This window comes from Equus caballus, chromosome 4 (assembly GCF_041296265.1).
Source record: "Equus caballus isolate H_3958 breed thoroughbred chromosome 4, TB-T2T, whole genome shotgun sequence".
In the NCBI taxonomy this organism is placed as follows: domain Eukaryota; kingdom Metazoa; phylum Chordata; class Mammalia; order Perissodactyla; family Equidae; genus Equus; species Equus caballus.
Genome location: NC_091687.1, coordinates 97,156,649 through 97,180,001, shown reverse-complemented (window position 1 = coordinate 97,180,001; position 23,353 = coordinate 97,156,649). Strand labels below are relative to the sequence as shown.

At 52.8% G+C, this 23,353-nt stretch overlaps 1 protein-coding gene across 2 annotated transcripts; it reads right to left on the bottom strand.

Moving 5' to 3' along the window:
* Nucleotides 1-2,486: 2,486 nt before the first annotated feature.
* Nucleotides 2,487-22,726, bottom strand: CLEC2L (C-type lectin domain family 2 member L). 2 transcript variants are annotated; one of them, XM_001496572.6, is made up of 6 exons: nucleotides 22,343-22,726; nucleotides 12,576-12,650; nucleotides 10,023-10,189; nucleotides 9,046-9,146; nucleotides 6,920-7,032; nucleotides 2,487-3,789 (listed from the first exon to the last, which is right to left on the bottom strand). In XM_001496572.6, the coding sequence occupies exons 1-5, from the start codon at nucleotides 22,572-22,574 to the stop codon at nucleotides 6,921-6,923; spliced, it is 687 nt and encodes a 228-aa protein (XP_001496622.3). In that variant the 5' UTR covers nucleotides 22,575-22,726; the 3' UTR covers nucleotides 2,487-3,789; nucleotide 6,920. The 2 variants fall into 2 exon arrangements, with proteins under 2 accessions (XP_001496622.3, XP_070121197.1); XM_070265096.1 differs by lacking the exons at nucleotides 2,487-3,789; nucleotides 12,576-12,650 and having other exon boundaries at nucleotides 6,335-7,032.
* Between the last annotated feature and the right edge of the window lie 627 nt (nucleotides 22,727-23,353).

Below are 23,353 nucleotides of genomic sequence, written 5' to 3'. Positions count from 1 at the left end.
AGTGGGTGCTTGGAGGAAGTCCTTCTGAGGGGGCAAAGACTGTCACAGGTCGCAAGATAGCACAGGCCAGAGAGGAGAGAAGGCAGTGTCGACAGCAGAGCGATTCAGAGCCTGGCTTTGGAGTCAACCATATTCGGGTTCAGCTCCAGGCACTGTTGTTTATGACTGTTAACCTCTGAAACCTCAATTTTCTTATCTGCAAAATGGGGATGAGACTACATGTGGCTGGATCCTTCCCAAAGCCATTTCCTCTTCTGGCTCAGCACACAGCTAGACCATCTCTCCTAGTTTCCCTTGCGAATAAATATGGCCAGACCTGACCCCTAAGATGCTCTCAGACACTTATCCACACTCTTCCCTCAGTTCCTAGCCAGATGTGAAAGATCCAGTGAAGCACTCTGAGGGCCTAGAGGAGTGGGGCCACCAGATGGAAGAAGCCTGGGTCGCTGCATGACTTTGCGGCCTCCTAATAAAGCCATATTGGGCAAAACCACAAAAGAGCAAGAAATACATCTTTTTCTCTATAATTAAGCCACTGAAGCTTTAGGATTGTTTATTACAGCAATTAGCCTATCCTGTCTAATATAAGCATTGAGTCCTGAAAGTGAGGTACTGCTGGAACAAACATCTAAGATGAAACATGTGACAGTGATGTAGCAGCTGGACAGAGAAGCAAGGAAATTGATTTCAGGAACTGGAAAGATGAAGGCCCACGTTATGCTTCAGTAAAACACTGGCTAAGCATGCAATTAAAAACCCTAACCAGTATACCAAAAAGTCTACTAGAGCCAACAAGTCAGTCTGGCAAGACTCCAGGGTGAAAGGTCAGTGTGCAAAAATCTATCCCACTTCTTTTTTCTTCTTCTTCTCCACAAAGCCCCCTAGTACATAGTTGTATAGTCTAGCTGTAGGTCCTTCTGGTTGTGGCAGGTAGGATGCCGCTTCAGCATGGCCTGATGAGCGGTGCCAGGTCCGTGCCTGGGATCCAAACCAGTGAAACCCTGGGCCGCTGCAGCGGAGTGCACAAACTTAACCACTCGGCCACAGGGCTCGCCCCTCTATCCCATTTCTTTATACTAGTAACAAAGAGTTGGAATATGAAATTTACAAATTATATCATCCACAGTAGCATGAAAATTAAAAATATTTAAGGATAAACTTAACAAAATATATACAAAAACTCTACCCTTAAAACTTGTAAACTGTTGATGACATTTTTAAAAACTTAAATGGAGAGATCTACCTCATTCATTGATTGGAACAAACTGTTAAAATGACAGAGCTCCTCAAATAGCTTTGCAGATTCAGTACAACCCCGGTCAAAGTCCCAGGAGGTCTTTTTTGGAGAATTGATAAAAATAAATAAAAATTGAGCACTAGAGACCTGTGTGACAACGTCAACCAGCCTTAATGGGAGTCCTGCCTGGAAGGCGAGAAAAAGAGATTCAGGCAGGAGAAATGTTTAAAGAGAGAAAAGTCAGAGAACTTTCCGACGTTGGTGAATAACTCGCAGGATCTCAGTGCACACCGGCATACAGCAGGCTGTGTTTCTCAGCCCTGCACAACCGGCCCGGCCAACGGCCTGTGGGCAGAGGTGATGTGCACCCCCTCCACGGCTGGAGTAAGACATGCTCTGACCACAAGAGACTCAGTCTCCGAGGATTATTGCTCACGTACACGGTTTGCTGCCAATTCAGACAACTCCCCAGAGAGCCTGTCCCCCACACTCCAGGGTGCCATCAATCGACAAATCACGATTCGAGGGGAGGGAAAATATGGAGATGTGTGCATTGGTCCTTAAATGCTTCCACCTGGAGATGACGTGTGTCACTTTTTCTTGGTTAAAGCAAATCTCCGGATACCTAACTTCAAAGAGATGGGGCAATACGATCCTTCCAGGTGCCCAGAAGGAAAGGAAAGGAAAAAGTCTTGGTGCACGTCAGTCCTATCTACACATTGCCTGAAATATGTCCTGTGTGGACCCCACATTCAAAGGCCCTGGATGGAGCAAAGCTGTTCCCCGTCACGGACCTGCGTTTGTCTGTGGCGTGAGCAGAAAGAGATCTTTACTTTGTTAAGTCTCTGAAATTTGGGCATTATTACAGAAGCCAGCACACTCTGACCAACACCCTACTCAACTTACAGCATAAAGTTAAAGAAGATGATAATTTTTTTAGTAAGCACTTACTTCACGTGTGAAATGCTTAGCTCAGTGTCTGGCCCTACTAAGCTCTTAATTCGTGTTCATTGTTCTTGTTCTTCCAATTGTGTCTTAGATGTGTATGTATTTGCTCAAATGGATTCTGTGCTCTAGACTAGAAGACCCAAACGGGTGACGCCATGCGGCAGAACATCTTGCGTATCTCTTCTCTAGAAATCGGCCGGTTCTCATACTTTGTGGGCAGCCGAACTGGACATGCAGGTTTCCGGGGTCAGAGACAGCATGGTGTAGAGGAAAGAGCACTTGAACTAGGAGTCAAGATCAGTTTAGTTCAACACACATTTATTGAGCACCTTCTGTATGTACCAGGCGCTAGAGAAACAAAGGAGTACAATGAGAGCAGATCCCTGCCCTCTAGGAGCTTCCACTGCTGCATGGACGGCAGACAAGTAAACAAATGAACAAAGCATGAGATGTGCAACAAGGAATGGGAGAGCCACAAGACCTCAATTCTAGCTCTGCCACAAGCTGTGTGACCTTGGATATGTTATTTAACCTCTCTGAGCTTCATGATAGTGAGAATGGGGCAATTTCTAATCCCTGAAATTCTAACACCTACATTTCTCAAAACCCCGGGAGGCAGACAGGGCAGGCACGATTTCTACTTTATGGAGGTGAAGCCGGGGGCCACAGAGGTTTAGCACAGTGGCCTGAGCTACACGACTGTGTGTTGGTAAAGCTAGCCGCAGACTAGACTCAGGTAGGTCTTCGGAGCCAGGCCTCGCATGTGTCTATTGCAGGCTGCCTTGGCAGAGAGGTGGGCTCTCCAGTGGGCGTGGCAGGAGGTTTTCCAGCGGCCCTGAGTTTGAATCTCACAGTGTGGGGCTCGCTACAGACCAGGCAGAGGAAAGAGGCAGTTGCCTCCTGCGCTCACCTCTCATGGGGTGAGCTCAGGGCAGAAGGCGGGCATTTCTGAAAGCCAGCTCATCTTTCACAAAGAGGCAGTGACGTGAGCGTGATTATCCCAGTGGTCACAGAATCTTCAGCACCAACCCCAGTCCCTGCCGGAGACCCTCCCGGGGCTGGTGTCCACTCACACAGCCGTCTCCCCATCGGCTGGCTCTGCGCACGGTGCGAAGGACACTGGGGAGGCTGAGGGAGCTCGACCCCATCGCCCCTGCACACCCAGCTGCTTGGGGACTGTGAGGGCGCTCAGGTAATGGAAGCAACACAAAGGACAGCATTCAGCTTTGCCGCGCCTCTAAAATCGTCACACCCACCAAAACCAAAAAGACAAGCCTTCTGAGGAGGGCCAGCCACTGCTCTCTCCTGCCACAGCAAACAGTTCAGAGAGGATGCTGGGGGCAATCTTACTGTCACCTACAACAGTGTTTTGAGCACGTGCTCTGTGTGCTACAAAGATGCCATCAACACACAATCCCTGCTATCCAGGGGCTTATAATCAGATGACAGGAGCGGTCAGATGACCTGAGGGGAGGAGGCACAGACGACAAGGCCACACAGACTGGGGCCATGTGAGAGGCTAGTCCTAAGTGCTAGAGGCCACGGGAAAAGGAGTGTCACTGAGGGCTGCAGCTGGAAGGCATCCCAGGAGGCTCGAGCTGGGCCTGGAAGGGAGAGAAGTAGTCATTACTCACGCTTTATGGGTAATTCGTGTGAAAAATTATAGGAAGAAGACAAAAGCGTCCAGAAAAGGAACTGCCTGTGGGCACCCGACGTCCCTTCCTTAGGGCAGCCTCTTCTCCATCATTGGCACCCACAAACTGCCCCCCCCCACCACCCCCCAGAGCTGACCTTAGAGCTGGCTGGCTGGGCAGGGGACACACCTGCCACACAGGTGGCTTCCCAAGGGCCCCGTCAGGGTGCGTCTGGGTTCAAATCCTGCCTCCACCACCTCCTAGCTGTGTAACATGGAGCAAGTCCCTTAGCCTCTCTGAGCCAGTTTCCTCATCTGTGAGAACGGGCGACAATGCCAACCTTGCAGGGTTGTGGGGGACTGACAAGCAAACACCATTCAACCCACCAGCACAGTGCCAAATGCTACCACCCAGCGAGCCCTCCTACAAAGTCTCCCCTGCCATCCTGCCTCTTCGCAAAGGACGTCTGAAGGTGGCCGGTGTGCGTGTTCCGGCCTTCCGCAGGCACCTGTGCGCTCCAGGGGTTACACCCAGGACGGGACTGGGGCTGGGTTCAAATCCGCCCACGGAGCTGCAGCCCAGGCCCCAAGCTGAGCACACCCTCAACCCCATAGGAGTCACCTCAGAAAGGGAATAACTTCCAAAGGGACTAAGGAATGGGGCTTGGGCACGCATAGGCCCTCGGGCCCTCCGCCGAGGCAGACACGGGCTCCACGGGTCAGAAACAGGGGGTGCTCGCTGTCAGTGCTGCCCCCTGTGGCCGCCTGGAGCACAGCACAGGGCACTGCCGCCCAGCAACCAGGGCCCCGGTCAGCCCATGTAGGCGGGTGGGGTGCTTGGCTGGTTTATAACCTTTGGAAGGATTTTCTACATTTCTGAAGTCTGACGTTCCAGTGTTTTGTTTTGTTTCTGTCTTGTGTTTCCTTCCTTGGTGGGAACCAGATAGAAAAACTCTGCAAACACTGGTGACCCTGAGTCAGGGCTCCTTTAGCTGAACAAAACTGATTTAGGATTGTTGTGTGTTCCCAGGGCAAACCCGAGGTCACGAGAACTTATTTGCCAGTGTGCCTTGAAAGCTTCAGGCAGCAGGCTTGGACCAGCAGAGAAGAAATAAGATCCGAATGGCTCATGGCTCGTTCCCTGCCCTCTCACACTTCCCAGCCCACCTCATGGCTGGGTTCTCCCCACAGGAACCCACAGCGCAGGACGAGAGCACAGTTCGGAGCCCTAGGCCCGGCCCTACCATCCTCATGGCCCTGGGGTCCCTGCCACAGTACAGTTCCATCACCTGCAGCAGCACTACCTGCCTCGGGCATTCCTGCAAGAATTAAATGAGGTACCACAGGGAAATCAGTGAGCTAAGGCTTTTGAGCCTCACTGTCTCTGAGGGGAAGACGCTGGTGAGAACCACCGGCCTGTGCCTGACAGAGAACACGTGTGAGTGAGAGACACCCCCACCACAAACGGCGGCGGCGGCCGCTCACCACTCCCTCACTCCTCAGTCCCTCAACGCACTTCCCCACAGGTGCTGGAAGGCAGTGGGCTCCCTGCCACCCCCTAGAGGCCCGCCACCACCACGCTGGATTCCCTTCACTTCCTTACCGTACGCGCCGGTTCCCCACTGCTTCCCAATAAAGACAACATATGAAACCATAAAATATCCGTATTTTACTAAATGTCTAGAAAGCCTGCAGAAAGGTCAACAAAACCAAGTTGACAGTTTAGTCTGAAAACCGACACTAAAAGGACTGAGCAGACCAGAGCAGGACCTGGTTTCCCTCTGAGCTAGTTTCTGAAAATGGGCCAGGACCCATATTCACATGCGCAGCTCCCAGGCTGGCCGCCTGTATCTCACCCAGCCGGGGACACGAGAGGAGACTGGGAGGACCCAGGCCCCACTGCAGCTGCTCTGGGGCCCCAAGTGTGTGTGTGTTGGAGGAGGTGGCACTTGGAGCCTCTCAAGGTCCTAGGGAACCGCCAGTCCCCTACTTCCTCCCCAGGCCAACCAAGGGGGAGAGGAGGGGCCATAGGACGTGCACAAACTCTTATGGGGCCCCATGAACATCATCTCCTCTCCATGGCTAATCCTCCTGCTCACTTCACCCCATCCTCCCCTAAGGCAGAATACACCATCCCTCTCCTGTGTTCCAGAATGTTCTGGTGCTCTCCAAGCTGTTTCCTCGGCTCCCTGTGTGCTCCTTGGGGGATAAAGCTGTTGCTCCCCATGCCTGGCGTGGTGTCTGGCACGTGGTAGGTGTAGATAAATGTTGCCATACTGAGTTGGATAGTAATGAGGGAGCCAGATGGCCTCAGACATCTCAGAATAACTCAGCGGCCAAGCAAAATTAAATGGTGCCCTTAGGCCACAGAACGTGTTTTTGTCCTCCGTTCCTACACACTGCCGCCTGCCACACTAGCGCGTCTTGGTGGTGCCCCTCCAGAGACAGGCCTCCAGGGACCTGCCGCCACCCCTCCCCCGAGCCACAACCTTGAAAGAAATGGCAGCAGACTTCTCTGGAGGCCAGTCACCTCTTTATTCCATCAGTGACCAACACAACAGCACCATGGACACAGCAGGGGCCTGTCTGAAAACCCCCGGCAAGGCAAAGAGGGTGGATGCAGGGGCCAGGTGACGGGGAGCATCCCTCCCCGCCTCACCAGTGGCCAGGAGGGAAAGGGCTGGGGAGGGGGCCTGTCTGTGCGGTCACTAGTGCAATCCACGTCCGCCCCCATCCTTCCTCAAAGCACCAGGGCCGCATGAGGAAGGACTGTTCCAGGGCGGGGCCAGGGAGGGACTTGTTGGGGTGACTAAGGGTGGACTCTGCCTTGAGAGGGGACTGTGCGCATGCACTTGCATGCGTGTGTGTGTGTGTGTGTGTGTGCACATGCTTGGAGCACAGGTGCCTACACTACTGAGCATGTGGGATTTGACTGCTGAGCCACAGGACCTGCCTGGGGCCAAGGAGACCAGGAACCAGGGCTCTGGGGCCAGGGAGAGGGGCTCAGGGAGGAGGCCAACGCCCTCACTGCTCCGCCTGGGAGAGGAGCCTGATGCAGGCAGGTCTCGGACCGGCTGGAGGCCGCCTCCGGCCTGACCCACCTCAGGTGTAGGCCATCTTGCTGCACACCCAGGGCCGAGTCATCAGACACTCCGTCGACACCAGCCGGGTGGGCTCCACGAAGACACACTCCCCCGGGCCCGAGATGGGGAATCTGTGGCCGGGAGAGAAAAGACCAGGCACTCACGACCTGCATACACAGCCCATCACTGGGTGGCCAGAGGCCCTGGGACCTGCCCCTCCCTCTGGAGCCAGCTTCCAGGACATTCAGCCCCGACAGACCCTTCTAGCATGGCCTCTCGCTGCCTCCCTCCTCCGTGCCCCATGCTCCAGCCACCCTGAGGATGCCCATGGACACTTTCTGGACAAACCCTGCGCTGCCACATCCTTCCAAGGTCAGCTCACTCGTCCCATGAGCCCAGTACCCAGGTCAGGACCACCCTCTGCCCACCTTCCCTCCCTGCAGCACCCTGCCTGCGCTGTCAGGCACCACTCATCACAGCCTCCTGGGGGCCTGTGTCTGTCTGTCTCCTCCAGCCCCCGAGGCAGGCAGCTCCTGAACAGTGGGCTCCACGCCTCTCTCATCTTGGCTCCCCTCAGCGCACAGTGTTTAGAAGGAAGAGCTCGGTAGAGATGAGTGGAATTCAATGACCTCACCGGTTAGGGGAGAACCCGAATAACCCGATGTTTAACACCTGAGCTCTGTCGCCTGCCCAGGAATCATTCCTAGAACTGGGCTTGGGGGGTGGGGGGGTGTTCTCCCTGCCTAAAATCATCCCTTTCCAGTCTCAAGATTTCTTGTTAACCTCATTTGGTCACCCTGATGTGAGTCCCCTGCCAAGGCCTGAACTGGGGTCTCACAAGAGAAGGTGTCAGAAGGACCTTGGGGAAGTGCAGGGGCGAGGCCACCTCAGTGTCAGGGAAACGTGGCCCCAAGGTGGTCACCAGGTGGTCAGCACTCTGGGAACCCCGGCCTCTAGGGCTCTCCCAGGATCTGGGAGCAAGAAGTTCCAGAAGGCATAGAAGAGGGCAGAAAGTGCAAGACTTCTCCAACTGCTCTAAGAACAGATCTGGGATGGTGGCAGGAAAGGGAAAGAGGAAAAGAGGAAGAGGCAATGAGGACAAAGAGAGGTGCAAGATGCAGAGAGGAGACAGGGAAAGGAGAAGGGAAGGAGCTCTCCAGAGGCCATCACCCCCTGCAGGCTGCGGGGACTGACACGGCCCTAAGCCAGCCTCAGATGGGAGGGCAGCTGATGGACAGCCTCTGGCCACGGAGGAGGGCTGGGGGTCTTGGGTGCCCTTCTGCTTCTCCTACCTTGAGGACACCCACGCATCATCATCATCAGGTCAACAGCTGTGCCTCCGCCCGCCTCCTCAGGGCCTATCCCTCCAGCCTTAGGGTCTCGGCTAGAAGCTGAGGTCCTTGTTCCCCTGTCTGCACTTCCTTGCATTTCCTAAACCTAGGCTGCCCCCCCTACACACACACTATCACCACCCCTACTGCCACAGCCATATACCCCACCACCCATGACTACCACCACCATCACCCCACAACACAAACCCGTCCCTGGCATCACACACTCACCACCCCATCCCATGCTCATTTCCATACCACTTGGGCCACACAAATAACACCACCACTGCACATACCAACACCCCCAAGAGGTGTCGTCTCAGAGAATGCTCGTAGTGCCCAGGGCTCAGATCCCCTTTCTTCCGTGGTAATAATGTTTAGGTGGCACATGGTTGTGCAGGATAAAGGCCCCATCTCCCACCCTCCCTTGCAGCCAGGTGTGGTCAAGTGGCTAAGTTCTGGCCAACACAGAAGGATGTCCAGGACACAGCCTCCCCTTCTTCTGAGCCACACTGAGCCACGCAGACGGGCTGCTGCACGGACAGGGGAGTCACAAGATGGAAAGAGCCTGGGCCCTGGCAGCAGGAACCTCTGATGACTACATGAAGCAGAGCCACCAAACCAGGCAGGACCTCATGGGAGAGAGAGGTACAGGCATCGTCATGAATGGGTCTCTATGTCACACCACTGAACCTACAGGTTTGTAGCTCTAGCAGCACAAAACCAAGCGGTTTTCCCTCGGGAGGTTGTGTCCGGGGGGCCAGGCCTTCCCCAGTCTAAGCTCAGTGGCCAGAAGATGAAGCCTCAGCTCACGTGTCCGGGTCAAACGGGTCCCCATTGACCCAGTGGAATTCGTCCCCAACTCTGCGCAGGCCAATCCAGGGCTCCCTCCGTGTGAACTTGAACATGAATTCCTGCACCAAGGAAGAAAGAAACCTCAGAGTTAGACGCAGTCTCCCGATTGCTCACACATCCTAAGACTGACCCCCAGCTCGGAAGATTGGCTCCCACAACGTACAGACGCCAAGAGGGGCACCCTTCACTGCATGCCAAGGGTGAGAAGCTGGGGTCAGAGAGGACCCTGAACTGACACTGACCTCCCAGCAGCTGCCTGCAACAGCCTGTAGGGAACCCAGCTCTGGGACATGCACACTGGGCCAGGAAGCCAGGAACACGGCTGTCTTCCTAGCTCAGCAGCCCAGCATGCCAGCATTCCTGATTTTCTACTTGATGGATTATCTGGGACATATCTCAATGCTCAGACTGGTTGTCCTTCTACCTGCATACTTCTGGGCCTTTCTCTGCAGCAGGGGCTTATCACATTGTGTATCAGAGACAAACAGAATTGATTTTTAGATTATCTGCTATTTTGAATTGTCACATCACTGTTACCCTCAAAATCCACAATGGCCACTTGACTCATGACTTGCCTTTCTTTCACATTTCTATTGCTAAAACTGTTTGGGGCATTACATGAGAGATCATGCCCTGATTTGGACTAGTAGAAGATGCCAATGTGTTTTTATGATCAACAAAGGCATTTACAATTTGTAATGCTCGCCCTTCACAACACTGAGCTGAGCTCAGCACGCCAGCCTTGGATCGACACAGCTGGCCTTGACTACAGCAGTGGAAACAAGAGCCACTCGTGAACCCGCTCAGACCCCACGGGGCTCACCTGCACACCCCAGGCTGGGCAGTGGCTGTGCGTGCTCCGGTAACACGTCATGGGGACACCACATCCTTGAGGCACCCCTCTCCCCTAAGGTCCCCCCGACCCCAGCACTCACCAGCTCCTTCTGGCTCTGAATCACAGCCAGCGCGGCCTCGTGGGTGTGGCAGTACTGCCTGCCCGTGTTCCAGTCTCTCGGTTCCTCAGAAAAGAAGTAGCATTTCCTCCCATAGAGCAGCCAGTCCTCCGGGCAGGGCGCCTCGCACTTGATACAGCCCTTGGAAGCTGCGGGGAAGAGAGACGGGGCTCAGCATCCACCAGCGTGCCTGGCCCCACCTGGCCCTGAAGAATCGCACGCTGCTCCCCACCGCTCTCTCCACCCGCCTCGACTTTGGTGCCCTTCAGCGACACAGCTCATGTGGCTCAGGTGAGCACCCCTCACAGTGCCCAGGAGATGAAAGGCTGGCGACTAAATGAATAAGGAGGAGGAATCTGGGAGGTGGGCAGAGGTAGCACCATGAAGGGAAGTGACAGCAGGGTACCCTCTGGGTTAAGATCTCCTCTCTTTCTGCAAACGTCCCAAGGTGTGGAACCCCAGAAACTCAGATTTGGAAGGGACCTGGAGGCCATGCATCCTATCTCTCGAGCCAGGGTGGGAACGATGGCAGGCTCGATGGGCCCACTCTCATTGGCTACACCCTCATTAGCTAACAAGGCAGCCTGTTCCACCTCTGAACTGCTGGAAAGTTCTTTTTCAATTTTGAGCCCCAGCCTGCCTTCCTGTGACCAGGATATGCCTCCAGAGCAATCCAGAGCATACTCAGTCCACGTCTACCGCCTACTTGAAGGACACCAGACTCCCCTCATCCAGGCACCATCTCTTCCACAATTCCTGGCAGGGCATGCTCTCCAGAGCCGTCTCCATCCTGCCTGGCTCACTGCAGTGTGCCCACATCACCCCGAAAACAGCGCCACCAGAACAAATAGAACACGTCAGATGCGTCCCCCCCAGCAGCAACAGTGATCACCATGCTGCCTCCCAGGTGCTACGGGCCTTCCGCTCCGCAGACTGTTTCAGTGAAAAGAATCTGTGCGTACGTGCATACACGCACTTTTCTGGGAAGGAAGCCCGGAGCTTCCATCAGATTCCCAAAGGGCCTCCTTGCCAAAAGGAATGAAGCCATACTCTTCAACTGTTTTCACATGATCTGTTTCCAGGTCCAGTCTCTCCAGTGTCCAGATCACGTGTAAATCACTTTTCAAATCCAAAGGCAGCATCTTAGATTTATTTCTTCCACATTTATCTTGTGCACATTGACTCGTTTGAGATTTTAAAGATACATTTTAATCTTGATTTTTTTTTTTCATCTGTCATGTGAAGCACCCCTCTTTGGATGGCATCACCTACAAATTCCATTTGTGTTCATACAAGTGATTGATTAAAATGTAGGCCAGGACAGAGCCAAGAGTGGACCCATGGTACTCCAGCCCTTGGGACCCACAGCCACACCGACACCAATTAATTAATCGACACTCCGGCAACTCCGCTCAGTGAGCGGCAGGGCCACGCAGGAGTATTGACCGTGGTGTGGCTACATTTCGACTGCTTTTCCACGAGGATCTCTGAAGAGACTCTGTTGTACTCTACTGAAATCACAACATGCTATTTTACACACGGCCCTGACCTCCCAACCTAGCAACAAGACAAGAGAAAACTGATTAATTTGTGGTAATTATTCTGAGTGAATCCCAGCTGGCGCCAGCGGTCAATATATTCCTTTCTAAACACTCAAGCTCGCTGCTCATCATGCACGCCCTCCAGGCGGGATGGTAGGGACTCATGCTGTCAGTGGACTTTTCTCCCATTTTGAGGTGCCCACTCCTGGTCTTATTAAGGCGCTTCTCAAAGATTAAAGACAGAGCCACTGAACTCAACCCTTCAGAACGCACGACAGTCTTTGACTCGAATCCATTAAAGGCAGCCGAACTCCCTGGTCACGTAGCCTCGCCTGTCCTTAGTGGCAGTTTCCTCCTTTTTTATTCTTTCAACCTTTTCAGTCCCACACACCACTCTGTGTTTCTCAGGCCTCTTCCACCCTCGGGATGTTCTGTTCCCTCCATCTCCTGGTCTCCAGGAAAGCCCTATTCATTCTTCAGGGTTTAGCACACGTTTCCTGCTCTGGGACGCCCTAGAGCAGCAATACCTCTATAACTGGACGGGGAAGATGATATCACACTCATCTTTTTCTTTTTTAAATCCCTAGCACTTAGCCCTGGGCATAACACACAGCAGGGCTCAGTAAATGTTTGTTGAATGAATGAATGTGATCTTTAAAGGCCCTTATCCCCAAATCATCTCCTCCAAGAAGCAGTGCCTGCCTAACCAGCCCCCTCAGGTTTGTTCTGCGTTCTCGCAGCATATTTATGCAATAGTGCCTACAGGACATCTCCACTTTCCCTGCACGGCTTAGTAAAAGGGACGTGTATAGCTGATGTGTGAATATATTATTTTAGGCTAAAATGCCATCATCTCGAATTAACACTCTATTTTCTATTTACTTTATCCTCCACAGAATTCATGGTATGTCTGGAACTTTTCTTTCCTAAGTAGACGTGCTTTTGACAAGGTGTGTATAAACTGAATTGCGTGTGTTCTGACATCCATGCTCACCCAAGATGCTCATCACCACCAGGATGGCGAACAGAAGGACGGCGATGGCCCCCAGCAGGAGACGTGTGGTGGTGTCTGAGGAGAAGAGAAAGCGGTTCAATTCCCAGCCACCCCCCCCACAGCCAATCCCAACTGCCAGCCCCAAGGCTTCATAGTGAGAAACTCTGCGGGTGGTCTGTTTTAGCAAGCCCTCCGGGTGATCCTGAAGCACACAGAAGTCTGCGAGTCACTGTTCTAGGACACAGTTCTGATTCTGTGATTCTTCTGCTTAAAAACCCTCCCTCCGGGGCCACGCACCTGAACCCCGTCTGTGGCTGTCAGAGCTTTCCGATCTTTAATCTCCTGCTGCCTCTCTACCTGGTGCCCGGTTTCAGTCACACAGACTTCTTGAAACAACCCAGTCCGCCTCACGCCGCCCTGTGCCGGGTCTTTGCTCCCAAAATTCTTCTCCACTGCTACGGCTCAAAATCCTGCCACCTCGACACCATCCATCCTCTCCACAAACCCTTTCCCAGCCTCTGGCTTCTCCTTTTTTTATTTTTATTTTTTGTTACCACTTAAAATTTTTATTTTATATTTAATGAAAGAACCATTGGACTTTAGACATACAGTCTTTTAAAGTTTTTTTTATTGTTATAAAATATACATAAAAGTTGCCATTTGAACCATTTTTAAGTGTACAATTAGTGGCATTAATTACATTCACAATGTGGTACAACCATCCGCACTGTCCATTTGCAAAACTTTTTCATCACCCCAAATAGAAACTTTGTACCAATTAAACATTAACTCCCATTCCCGCCTCCCCCCAGCCTCTGGTAACTTCTAATCTACTTTCCATCTCTATGAATTTGCCTATTCTAGATATTTCATCTAAGTGGAATCATAGAATATTTGTCCTTTCATGTCTGACTCATTTCACTTAATACAATGTTTTCAACGTTTATCCATGTTGTAGCATATATCAGAATTTCTTTTTTATGGCTTAATAATATTCCATGGTATGAACATACACATTTTGCTTATCCATTCATTTGTTGATTGACACAGGGTTGTGTCCACCTTTTGGCTATTGTGAATAATGCTACTATGAACATTGGCGCACACATATCTGTTTGAGCCTCTGTTTTCACTTCCTTTGGGTATATACCTTGGAGCAGGATTGCTGGATCATATGGTAAATCTAGGTTCAACTTTTTGAGGAAGCACCAAACTGTTTTCTACAGCGGTTGCACCATTTTACACCCCACCAGCAGTGCCAGCACTCAAGTGTTCTAATTTCTCCAGCACCTCGCCAACACTTTTTAGCTTCTATTTTTTTTTATTATACTCATCCTCATAGTGAAAACTCCCTTTTTTAAGTCTTTTTTTGAAACCAAAGTTAAGTGTGAGCATTGATGAAAGTGGCACCTACACAGACGAGTGCTGGTCTGTAAAATGTTACTCATCCATGATGAGGTACGTATCAGAATGGAGAGGAAGTATCCAGAAACTTTTATAGCAGTTTAACACTGCCATGACATCCAAGTGCACGAACATGTTTCTAGGAATTCATTTGTATTCTACTTTGCAAGGATTGGGAAAAGAAACCTGGTCCTTCATCAAGGATCAGAAAAGCACAGATCTAAAGTTGAGAAATTCTACAAGGCCTCATCAAACAAACAAACAAAAAACATCGCCCCTTCCAGGAAGCAACCACTTTCAATTCTTTTAGCCAATTCTTTGGGTATTTGCCTCCAAATCTCTAAATGTCACGTGTATGTCAAGACTTCTTGACTTTTCCATTTAAGATATCATTTATTGACTTCCCACTGTAAGGATGGGTTTAATTCGCTCTGCAGTACCTTCCCACCACGACCTCTCACACACTTCCTGCCCTCTCAAACCAGAGATGGGTTAGACTGACAATGCGGGTGAGTCTTATGACAATGTGAACGCTACTCCCAGCGAAGCCTCTCAGTATAGTATGATCTTCAGTTCTACACGTCTTGTCTCCCTGTAGTTAATCATGGTCTTCTTTTTCCTTTGTTTAGACTTCCATGTGCTTGTTATTATTTCAACCCCCAAACTCTTCTAAGATGATGAGACAATATCGGGAATTCTCTTTCGCCTTTGTCCTAGTCAGCTCGGGCTTCTATAACGAAACATCATAGACTGTGTGGCTTTAAAAAGCCAATTATTTCTCAAGGGTCTGGAGGCTGGAAAGTTCAAGATCAAGGTGCTGGCAGGTTCTGTTCTTGGTGAGGGCCCTTTTCCTGGCTTGCAGACGGCCGCCTTCTCCACATGTCTTCACGTGGCAGAGAGAGGAAGCTCTGGAGTCTCTTTGTGTTCTTAGAAGGGCACTAATCCCATTATGGGGGCCCCACCCTCATGACTTCATCTAAACCTAATTATCTCCCAGAGGCCCCACCTCCTCATACTATCACATTGGGGGTTAAGGCTTCAACATATGAATTTGGGGGGACACAAACATTCAGTCTCTAACAACCTTCTCAAAGAAATGCCCCCAGAACCACCTGAGAGGCTCTGATCTGACTTTGCTGTCTAAGCCCAGTGGCCACCCTGGGACCTCCCTTCACGAGCAGCCTGAGGATCTCTCTGCCTCTCTCCTGTGCTGGCTCTCCTGCTCCTTCCAGCCCACGTCTTCCTCTTTCTTGGTTTACTCCCTTGTTTTGGTGGAGCACATCTTTCCAATGGCTGTGTGAGAAAGGGTAGACCAGGACCACAGCACTGCACAAACCTCCAAGGGGCAGAAAGTTTATTCCTCCCTGGATAGTCCTATCCATCCCAAAGTGCTTTGTTTCTGTTCATTTGTTTTGGTCTCTGGCTTCCATGTTAAAGAACTCTCCTCATTGTGCTCAGCAGTGAATGGTGTGCCTCGGAGTTGTGAACTCAGAGGCCTGAGAACTACAGGTTGGAAATAATTCTCCTTCAAAATTTTGAAGGCATTACTTAATTGTCTTCTAGCTCCAGTGTTGCTTTTGAAAATTGTAGAGCCATTCTGATCCACGATCCTCTTAACAATCAACTGTTTATTTTTTTCCCCTCTGGAAGCTTTTAGGATCTTTTCTTCATCATGCAGTCTTCTCAAATTTGATCATGCATGCCATGCCTTGGTCTGAGTCCGTTTCATCCACGAGAGCAGGCAGTCAATGGGCCCTTTCCATCTGAAAGCTCATGTCCTTCAGTTCCAGGACATTTTCTTTAATTGTATCATTGATGGTTTCCTCTCATCTATTTTCCCTGTCGTCTTTCTGGAGGTCACGTTCTTCAAATGTTGGACCTCTTGGATTGGTGCTCCAAGTTTCTGGTTTTTCTCTTCCTCTCCCTTACCCACTATCTCTTTGCCTTTTTTGCTCTATTTCCTGGAAGATTTTTTTCAACTTTACCTTCCTATCCTTCTACTGAATTTTTCATTTCTGCAATTATTTTTAATTTCTAAGGTTTTTTTGGTTTTGTTGCTACTGTTCTCTGAATACCTCCTCTTAAAGCATCCTTTTCTTACTTTAATGATGCAATCCTTACTCTCATCTCTCTGAGGATATTACTGATAGTTTGTTGGGGGAGGGGAATGAGGAGAGGTGGGTGGAAAGTTTATTCTTCGCTGGATAATCTCTGTTTCCTCCAAATTGCACTTTTTTTCTTCATTTGTTTTGGTCTCTAGTTTGCATGTTAAAGACTTTGCTCTGATGTCTGGAGATTCTTGGTTATTTGTTCATGATTAAGGCAGGAGGACTAAAGAGTTCACAGGAGTCTCTGAGACATGGAGGGGCTTGTAGACTGTGGGGGTCACAGCAAAGTGATCTGGCTGGGCTGATCCTCAAGGCTCTCTGTATGTTGACCTCCTTGGGTTTTTCCTCTTGGGTGGGTCAGAGTCCCTGGAGAAGGCTCTTCTGTTTCCCCTCCTGGAGGGTGTAGGATTGGCCAGGAGAAGAGGATGAGAGGCCATCCTCAGCTTTCAGTATGTGAACGTCACCTTAATTGCTTGCTCTCAAATGTGTTGGTGTCAAGAGACCCTCTCTCATGAGATTTCACCTCAGGCTCCCTGCCTGGGCTGGGAAGAAGCTGTAGAGAACAGGAGGAGGATCTGGAAATCTAAATCCTTTCGAAAGAAATGTTCAACCAGGTTGAACCTGGTTCAACCAGGAGGTTCAACCAAGCCTCCTGTTTTCAGCACCATCTTCACTCACTGCCCTGATGACTGGTGCCCCCATCTCTGTGCTTTGGGGGTCCTATGTGTGACTCGGGTTGCTCCTCTGCTTTCTGAACTTTCTCGGGCCTGTGGAATCAGTTACCACTCACTTTTGCTCCCTAGCTCTCAATTTTATTGCTACTGTCTCCTCTCCTGTTCTTGTCCTTGTGGCCTCTTAAAAACCCCTTTACTATTGTATTAGTAGGCTTCAGAAGGGAAAGAGAACAAATGCATGCACTCAGTCTGCCATCTTTACCTGCAAGTCCAGCAAACATTTTGGAGTCCTTCCTATGAGCAAGGTCTATGCTGGCGAGTGACCAGGAGTCCAGAGGCAGGGCACTCCAGGTATGGTAAGAGCAGAGGCTCACACCTGTCCTCGAGACCTGGGGTCTTTCTGTGTCTGCTCTGCTATCCTCAGTGGCAGTTTGTCCCGTAAGGGATCCCCCTTGAGCTGCATGACGGCTGCCTGTGGCCAGCACACTGTACATATCCCTCCTCTCCCTTTACACGCCTCTCAATCCTCTTCTACAACACGGCCCTGTAACCCTTTGTGCATTGAGGATATGAATATACTGTCTTAAACCACTTTGCCTGGGTTCAAATCCCAGCTCTGCCACTTTCTAGATGACTGAATAACTTTTGCATGGCTAATTCCTTAGCTTCTATTTTATTTCATTTTCCTCATCTTTAAAATGAAGTAACAATACTATCTGCCTCTTAGAATTTTATGAGAATTCAATGTGCAGTACTTAGAACAGTGCCTGGCATGATAAGGTCTACTTCAACATCAGCAATTACCATCAGGACGCTGATGAGCAGCCCACAGGCTCCTCTTGGGTAAGGGCTGTGCTCTTCTGTCTTTGGAGGCCCTACACGGGCTCAGTCACTGCCTTGCATGCAACAGAGCACCCACTGGTACCAGAACACGAGGGGAACTTAGCTACACTGAATGACAGTGGCCTTGGTCAGCCTTAAACTCAACTGAGTTTCTAGGAAAGGCCATGTGGATGGCCCTCTGGGGAAAGGGGAATCTGTGCATGTGTCTCCAACATCACCAGAGCCGAGGAGCCTCTTCATTCTTCCTTGGGGATAACTGCTCTGGCTGCTGAACTGTGCACAGAGAAAGGATAGGCTAGGGAGTCCCACTCATTGTTCACTGTCTGCCCTCATGGAGGACGGCTGTGGGGCTGAGCAAAACAATGTGGTATTAGTTTCCTAGGGTTGACATAACAAAGTGCCACGAAACAGGCGGCTTAAAGCACTAGAAATTTATTGTCTCACAGTTCTGGAGGCCAGAAGTCCATAATCAAGGTGTCAGCACGGCCGCACTCTCTCTGGAACCTGTAGCAGAATCCTGCCTTGCTTCGTCCTAGCTTCCGTGGTTTGCTGATCATCTCTGGCGCTCCTTGGCTGCCGCTGCATCACTCCCATCTCTGCCTTCACTGTCAGGTGGCCTCCTCCCTGTGTGTCTCTGTCTTCATGCACATGTGTACTTACAAAGATCAGTCATATTGGATTAGGGTCCACCCTACTCCAGTATGCCCCCATCTTAACTAATGACATCTGCAACGGCGTATTTCCAAATAAGGTCACATTCCGAGGTACTAGGGGTTAGGACTTCAACACATCTCTCGGGGGGACACAATGCAAGCCATAGCAACATCTAACTCAACAATCCCTCCTCCACGCAGTGGCCCGTGTTAGATGGAGTTTGAGGGGGCAGTTCACATATGTTTATAAAGGTATACGATTTAGCCTAACGTTAGAAAGAACCACTGAAAAGATCTGGCTTCCAAGCCCAGACAAATCTGCCATCACCCTCACACCACGGCCCAAACCAGACTCACAGCTGACGTCTCCAAGTCGTCAGGGCCACAGGCTGGCGAGCACAATCTTGACTGCTCAAAAAGATCAAATGTAGAGTTTGGTAATTTTTAAATTTTTAAGAGGCTTTGCTAAATGCATGTGTGTGGTTTTGACCAGGAAGTTGCGGGTTTAGGCCTAATCAAGAAACTTTCAACATTAAAAATTCAGAATCAGTGAGCACTGAAAAATCTATAGCCTGAGAGACGCAGACTCACTCTGGCCCCCTCCCACGCCCCCAGGCCACCCCCCCCCCCCCCGCCCCCACCGGCTCCTGAGCCCAATGCCAGAAATATTCCCATCTCACATCACCTCCAGTCTTTCCAGAACCCGGGCCAGAGCACTGGGTCACCTTTTCGAGGCTCCTCCCGAGACAGGGGGGTGGAAGGAAAGGTGCATATCCACGGGGAGGAAGACTTGGTCAGGAAAACTTCTGTTTGGCTTTCTATTTATAAAGCTGATTGTTCATCTAAGGAAAGTCTTAAAGACCTGGGCTCTAATCCCAGCTTTATGATTGAAGAAGTTCACTTTTCACCTAAGCTGGGAAGAAGAAAAATGTCTGTGCTGGAGGTGGCAGAACTGTCTGAGGAGCGTGGGGAGGAGAGCCACAAGCATCACAAGCACGATTTGATTCTCCCCCATTCGTCTCACCAAGCCCGATGTCTTTGGTCAGCACAGGACAGTGTAAGAGCTTTCACGTCAGAGAAGCCTTGTGGCAAACCCGATGGGGGGGTTTCATGTGTCAGCAACCAACACGTGTCCTTGGGCAAGACGCTTAGCCTCTCTGAGCCTGTGTCCTCATCTATAAAATAAATAGAATGCTGGCCAAGCCCTTGCAAGGGTAGATGTGAGGATTAAATGAGACAGCATTGGGAAAGTCCCCAGCACCCATCCAGCACACAGCAGGTGCTTAATAAATGTCGGGCGCATGGTAAGGAAGGAGCACAGGCCCCCTGAGTATCAGCTCGGTCAAGTCAAGAAGTCTCCCTTTTCTCTCAAGATGGGTGCTTGGCTAAGCAGGGGCTGCAAAACCCTGTGATCCCCAGACCTGGCAGACCCCTCCCCTGATCACGGTGTTTCTCAGTGTTCGCGGACTGGGCTCACTATGTGGACTCCAGTCTAGCAGGGAGTAGACTCAAGGTAGGCAGACCAGCAGTCAAAGGATTTCAACTGAGTTCCCCACCAGGGCTGCAGGGCGCCGAGTCCAGGTGGCTGGGGAGAGGAGTCCCCTACACACAGCCCACATGCCAGCGCCTTCGTCTGCATAGCCCTGAGAGGCAGAAATAACTATCTAGCTAGGCAGAGGAGGAAAATGAGCTCAAACAAGTTCGGAAACCTGCCAGCCTGTGGCGGCGGAAGGACCTGGCACAGGCTTACCTAACTCCAGACTCTGTGCTCTTTGTATCTCGCCAGGCTGCCCCAGCCCCTGTCCCATGATTTCCGCTAGGGCAGGGATGCTCCCAGAGCCAACAGCTGTGCCTGGACAGTGTGGGCATTCCACAAACGTTTGTGGAAGGGAAGGAAGAGTGAGGGAATGTGGGAGACCAGGGCAAAGACAGTGCTGGGCCCACACGGCAGCACCCTGGACAGCATCAGCCCTGGGCCCACAGCTCCCCTCCACTGACAGGAGACGGGGACACCCAGGGAACCCCCAGGAGACCCTCAGGGGACCAGTGGCAAAGGGGAAGCCCCTGGCAGGGACTCAGATTCCAGATCCTAAAACTCCTGTGGAAAAAGTCCATGGGCTCCCAAGGGCCACAAGCATCAAGGGTGGAGCTGCTTCTGGGAGGACAGGGGGCAGGAGGGCAGGGGCCAGAGATGGCATGAGACACAGAGCCAGGCAGGGTAGGGAGCCATGCCAGGACAGGTGAGACAAGGCTGGGCCCCAACCGGCACTAAGCATGGAGTGGGCTAGGCTCCGCAGGGGCTGGAAGACCCAGTGTCCCAAGAGAGCCGCTGGGCCACTTCCCTGCCCGCTGTGCGGCTGCTTCTTCAGCGTAACTCACAAGCGGTCGCCCAGCCTCAGCCGGGAGTAGGAAGCAGAAAGGGCCTGTCCTTTCTGGTCTGGGCGGGAGGGAGAACAGGAACCAGCAAGCCCGAGGCTTTGAACGAGGCCACACCACCCCTGGAGCGGCCCTAACCATCGGGGAGTTAGAGTTAGGTTAGGGCAGACTCTGCAGAAATGCTTACGAATGAAGACATACAGGCAAGAGGAGTGAGCATACAGGCAAGAGGAGTGAGCAACTTCAAGAAGTAACCTGCACAGGAGAGATGCAGGGGCTGACGGGCAAGTCCAAGAGCGCACTCGGAGATGCCCACCAAAGAGAGGCGTTTGTCCACCTTTATTTAACTCAACTCTTCTCAGCCCAGAGCTCTTCTACTTGAAGACACAACATCTTTGCCTCCTTTGTCCCAAATCACCATGCAGGCATCCAACTCTCCCTCTGGAGTCCGCACAGACAGTCCACATCCCCCGGCCCACCAGCCGTTGGGCCAAAGGCTGACATTACTGTCCCCACTTTTCTCCCCTCGGCAAGGCACCTGTCCTGGCAGGTGCTGGTTATGTCCCTCCCCTGACCACTGCCCATGCGTCCTCCCTGACCTGGCCTTGGTTTGACCCCTCTGGGCCACAACCACCTTTCCAAGGGCAAACCTACTGTCTCATTCTAGGCTTAAAACCTCTCAATGGCTTCTTCAGACAAAGTCCCAACTCTTGGGCAAGGCCTGGGTGGCCACTCACCGTCTGGGCCCTCCAGACTCATCTCTTCTCACCCCTCCCCCCATCCTGGTATTCCGGAGTTCAGTTCCCAACAAGGGACAGGGGAGCTCTGGCCACTTGGCCCCTGCACTTGTCACTCCTTGAGCCTGGTGCACCCTTTCTTCTCCTCTCCACCTCTCCTAAGAGGTCACCTACTCCAGGAAGCCCTCTTTTCCTGATACTCCTTCCCTATGGGTTGGGTGATTAGACTGGGCTTCCCTAGTGAATGCCGCCCAGGTCCCCCGCCTTTGGACTGGGGGTGTCAGGAGTATGAGAAGTCCAGAGGGCCCGCCTCTCTCTTGCCAACTCCAGCATCTTCCACCCCACACACCACCAGTGGCCACAAAGTTTCCTAAAAGAACTCACGAACTTGAAATCTATTTTCCACTTTGCTTACTGCCCCTTTGACCCACCAGGGGTCACTCCCTGAGCCCGTCAGACTGGAAGGGGTAGGCAGGACCCATGATCTTACAAGGAAGAGCCTCCAGCACACTCTCTACCTCTCCCCTCCCCACGCAGCACCATCACCACCAGGTGACCCCCCACCCCCTTCTCACAGGGCACCGGCACCATCTCTGGGGTCTACAGCTTTTGTCACTTTGCCCAAAGCATTTCCACTGCTACAGATTCAAGCCACGCTCTCAACATGCCCATCAGGCGAGTGCCAGACAGTAACTGTCGCCTTCACTCACGAGGAAACTGGGGCTCAGAGCATGAAACCTGCTCCCAAGGACAAAGTGTGAGTGAGCTGCAGAGGCAGGGTCCAGGCTGTCACTACAGTGGTCCCCAGTTACATCCTCCTCCCCCGTCCTGGGTGGCACCCTATGGCCCTAAAATCAGTCCTCCGGGTTCCAGAGTCGCGCTCCCCGCGCTCCCCTCCGGGAGACCCGCCAAGGTGACTCTGACCCGCCTCCGGGTCCCGGGCTGGGGGACGGAGGACCGCTCCGCGCTTACCCTCCAAGGCCGCCTTCCAGCTGGTGCTGCCGTCGTAGCCCGAGCCCGATCGCCGCAGCAGCCCCTCGGCGCCGCGGCCCTCCGCTTCGCCGGGCGAGCGCGGCCTGGGTGCGGCGGGGGCGGGCGCGGGGCGGGCGGCTGGGGGCGGCGGCCGGGCCCGCGCGGGGGGCTCCCGGGTAGGGGGCTCCCTGGCGGGGGGCTCCCGGGCCGGGGGCTGGCGGGCGGGCTCCATGCCCTGCGCTCCGCCGCGCCGCGCCCGCGCTCCTGCGCCCGGGTACGGAGCCCAACCCGACGCGCCCTCGGCGCTGCGCGCGCCCTGCGGGCCCCCCAGGCCGCCTCTGAGCCCGGCTCCCGCGCCGCAGCCGCTGCGCCCGCTCGCCGCCGCCGGCCTGCGCGCCGCCTGCCCCGCCGAGCCGCAGCCTCCGCGCAGAGCGGGCGCGGGGAGGAGCCGGGAGGAGCGGGATGCGTGGGGAGGAGCGGGATGCGCGGGGAGGAGCCGGAGCGGGTGGGGCGGGGCGGAGCGCGGCGGAGCGGGCCAGCCCGCAGCCCCGCCGCCCGCGCCCTCGGCTGGAGGCCAGCCGCGCAGAGCGGGGGCGCGGAGTCTGGGGCTGGGACACCTGGGTCCTAACTCAGCTCCCCCTCCCGGCCACCCGCTCGTCTGTTCAAAGAGGAAGAAAGTTTACGGGGACCACGCCGTGAGGCTCAAGGACGGGGAGGGGCTCTCCTCCGGGCTGCTCTGGAGCCGCGGCGAAGGGGCGCGGGCTGTGCCTGGCCCGCACCCTAAGCAGAGGAGAGAAAAGACAGGAACAGAAACGGTGCGAGCGAGAAGGTCCACGGGGACACGTGGGGCAGCATTTCACATTCAGTTACCAGTGACAGCATCTACTAAGCGCCAGGAGCTTCGGCATGCTTTAGCGGATAACATGCCCTAAGTTGAGAGCTGGAATTAAAGAGGTCAAGGGCGTCTCTGGAGGCGGCACCACGCAGGTGTGTGCTGGGCTGCTCCTCTGC

What these genes read in the sequence shown, in the direction of transcription:
- CLEC2L (XM_001496572.6), bottom strand. Translation starts at nt 22,574, where the DNA reads ATGGAGCCCGCCCGCCAGCCCCCGGCCCGGGAGCCCCCCGCCAGGGAG. An exon ending in CTGGAAGGCGGCCTTGGAGG is followed by an intron (nt 12,651 to 22,342) that starts GTAAGCGCGGAG and finishes TCTTCTCCTCAG; the next exon opens with ACACCACCACACGTCTCCTG. An exon ending in TTCAGAGCCAGAAGGAGCTG is followed by an intron (nt 9,147 to 10,022) that starts GTGAGTGCTGGG and finishes TCCTTGGTGCAG; the next exon opens with GAATTCATGTTCAAGTTCAC.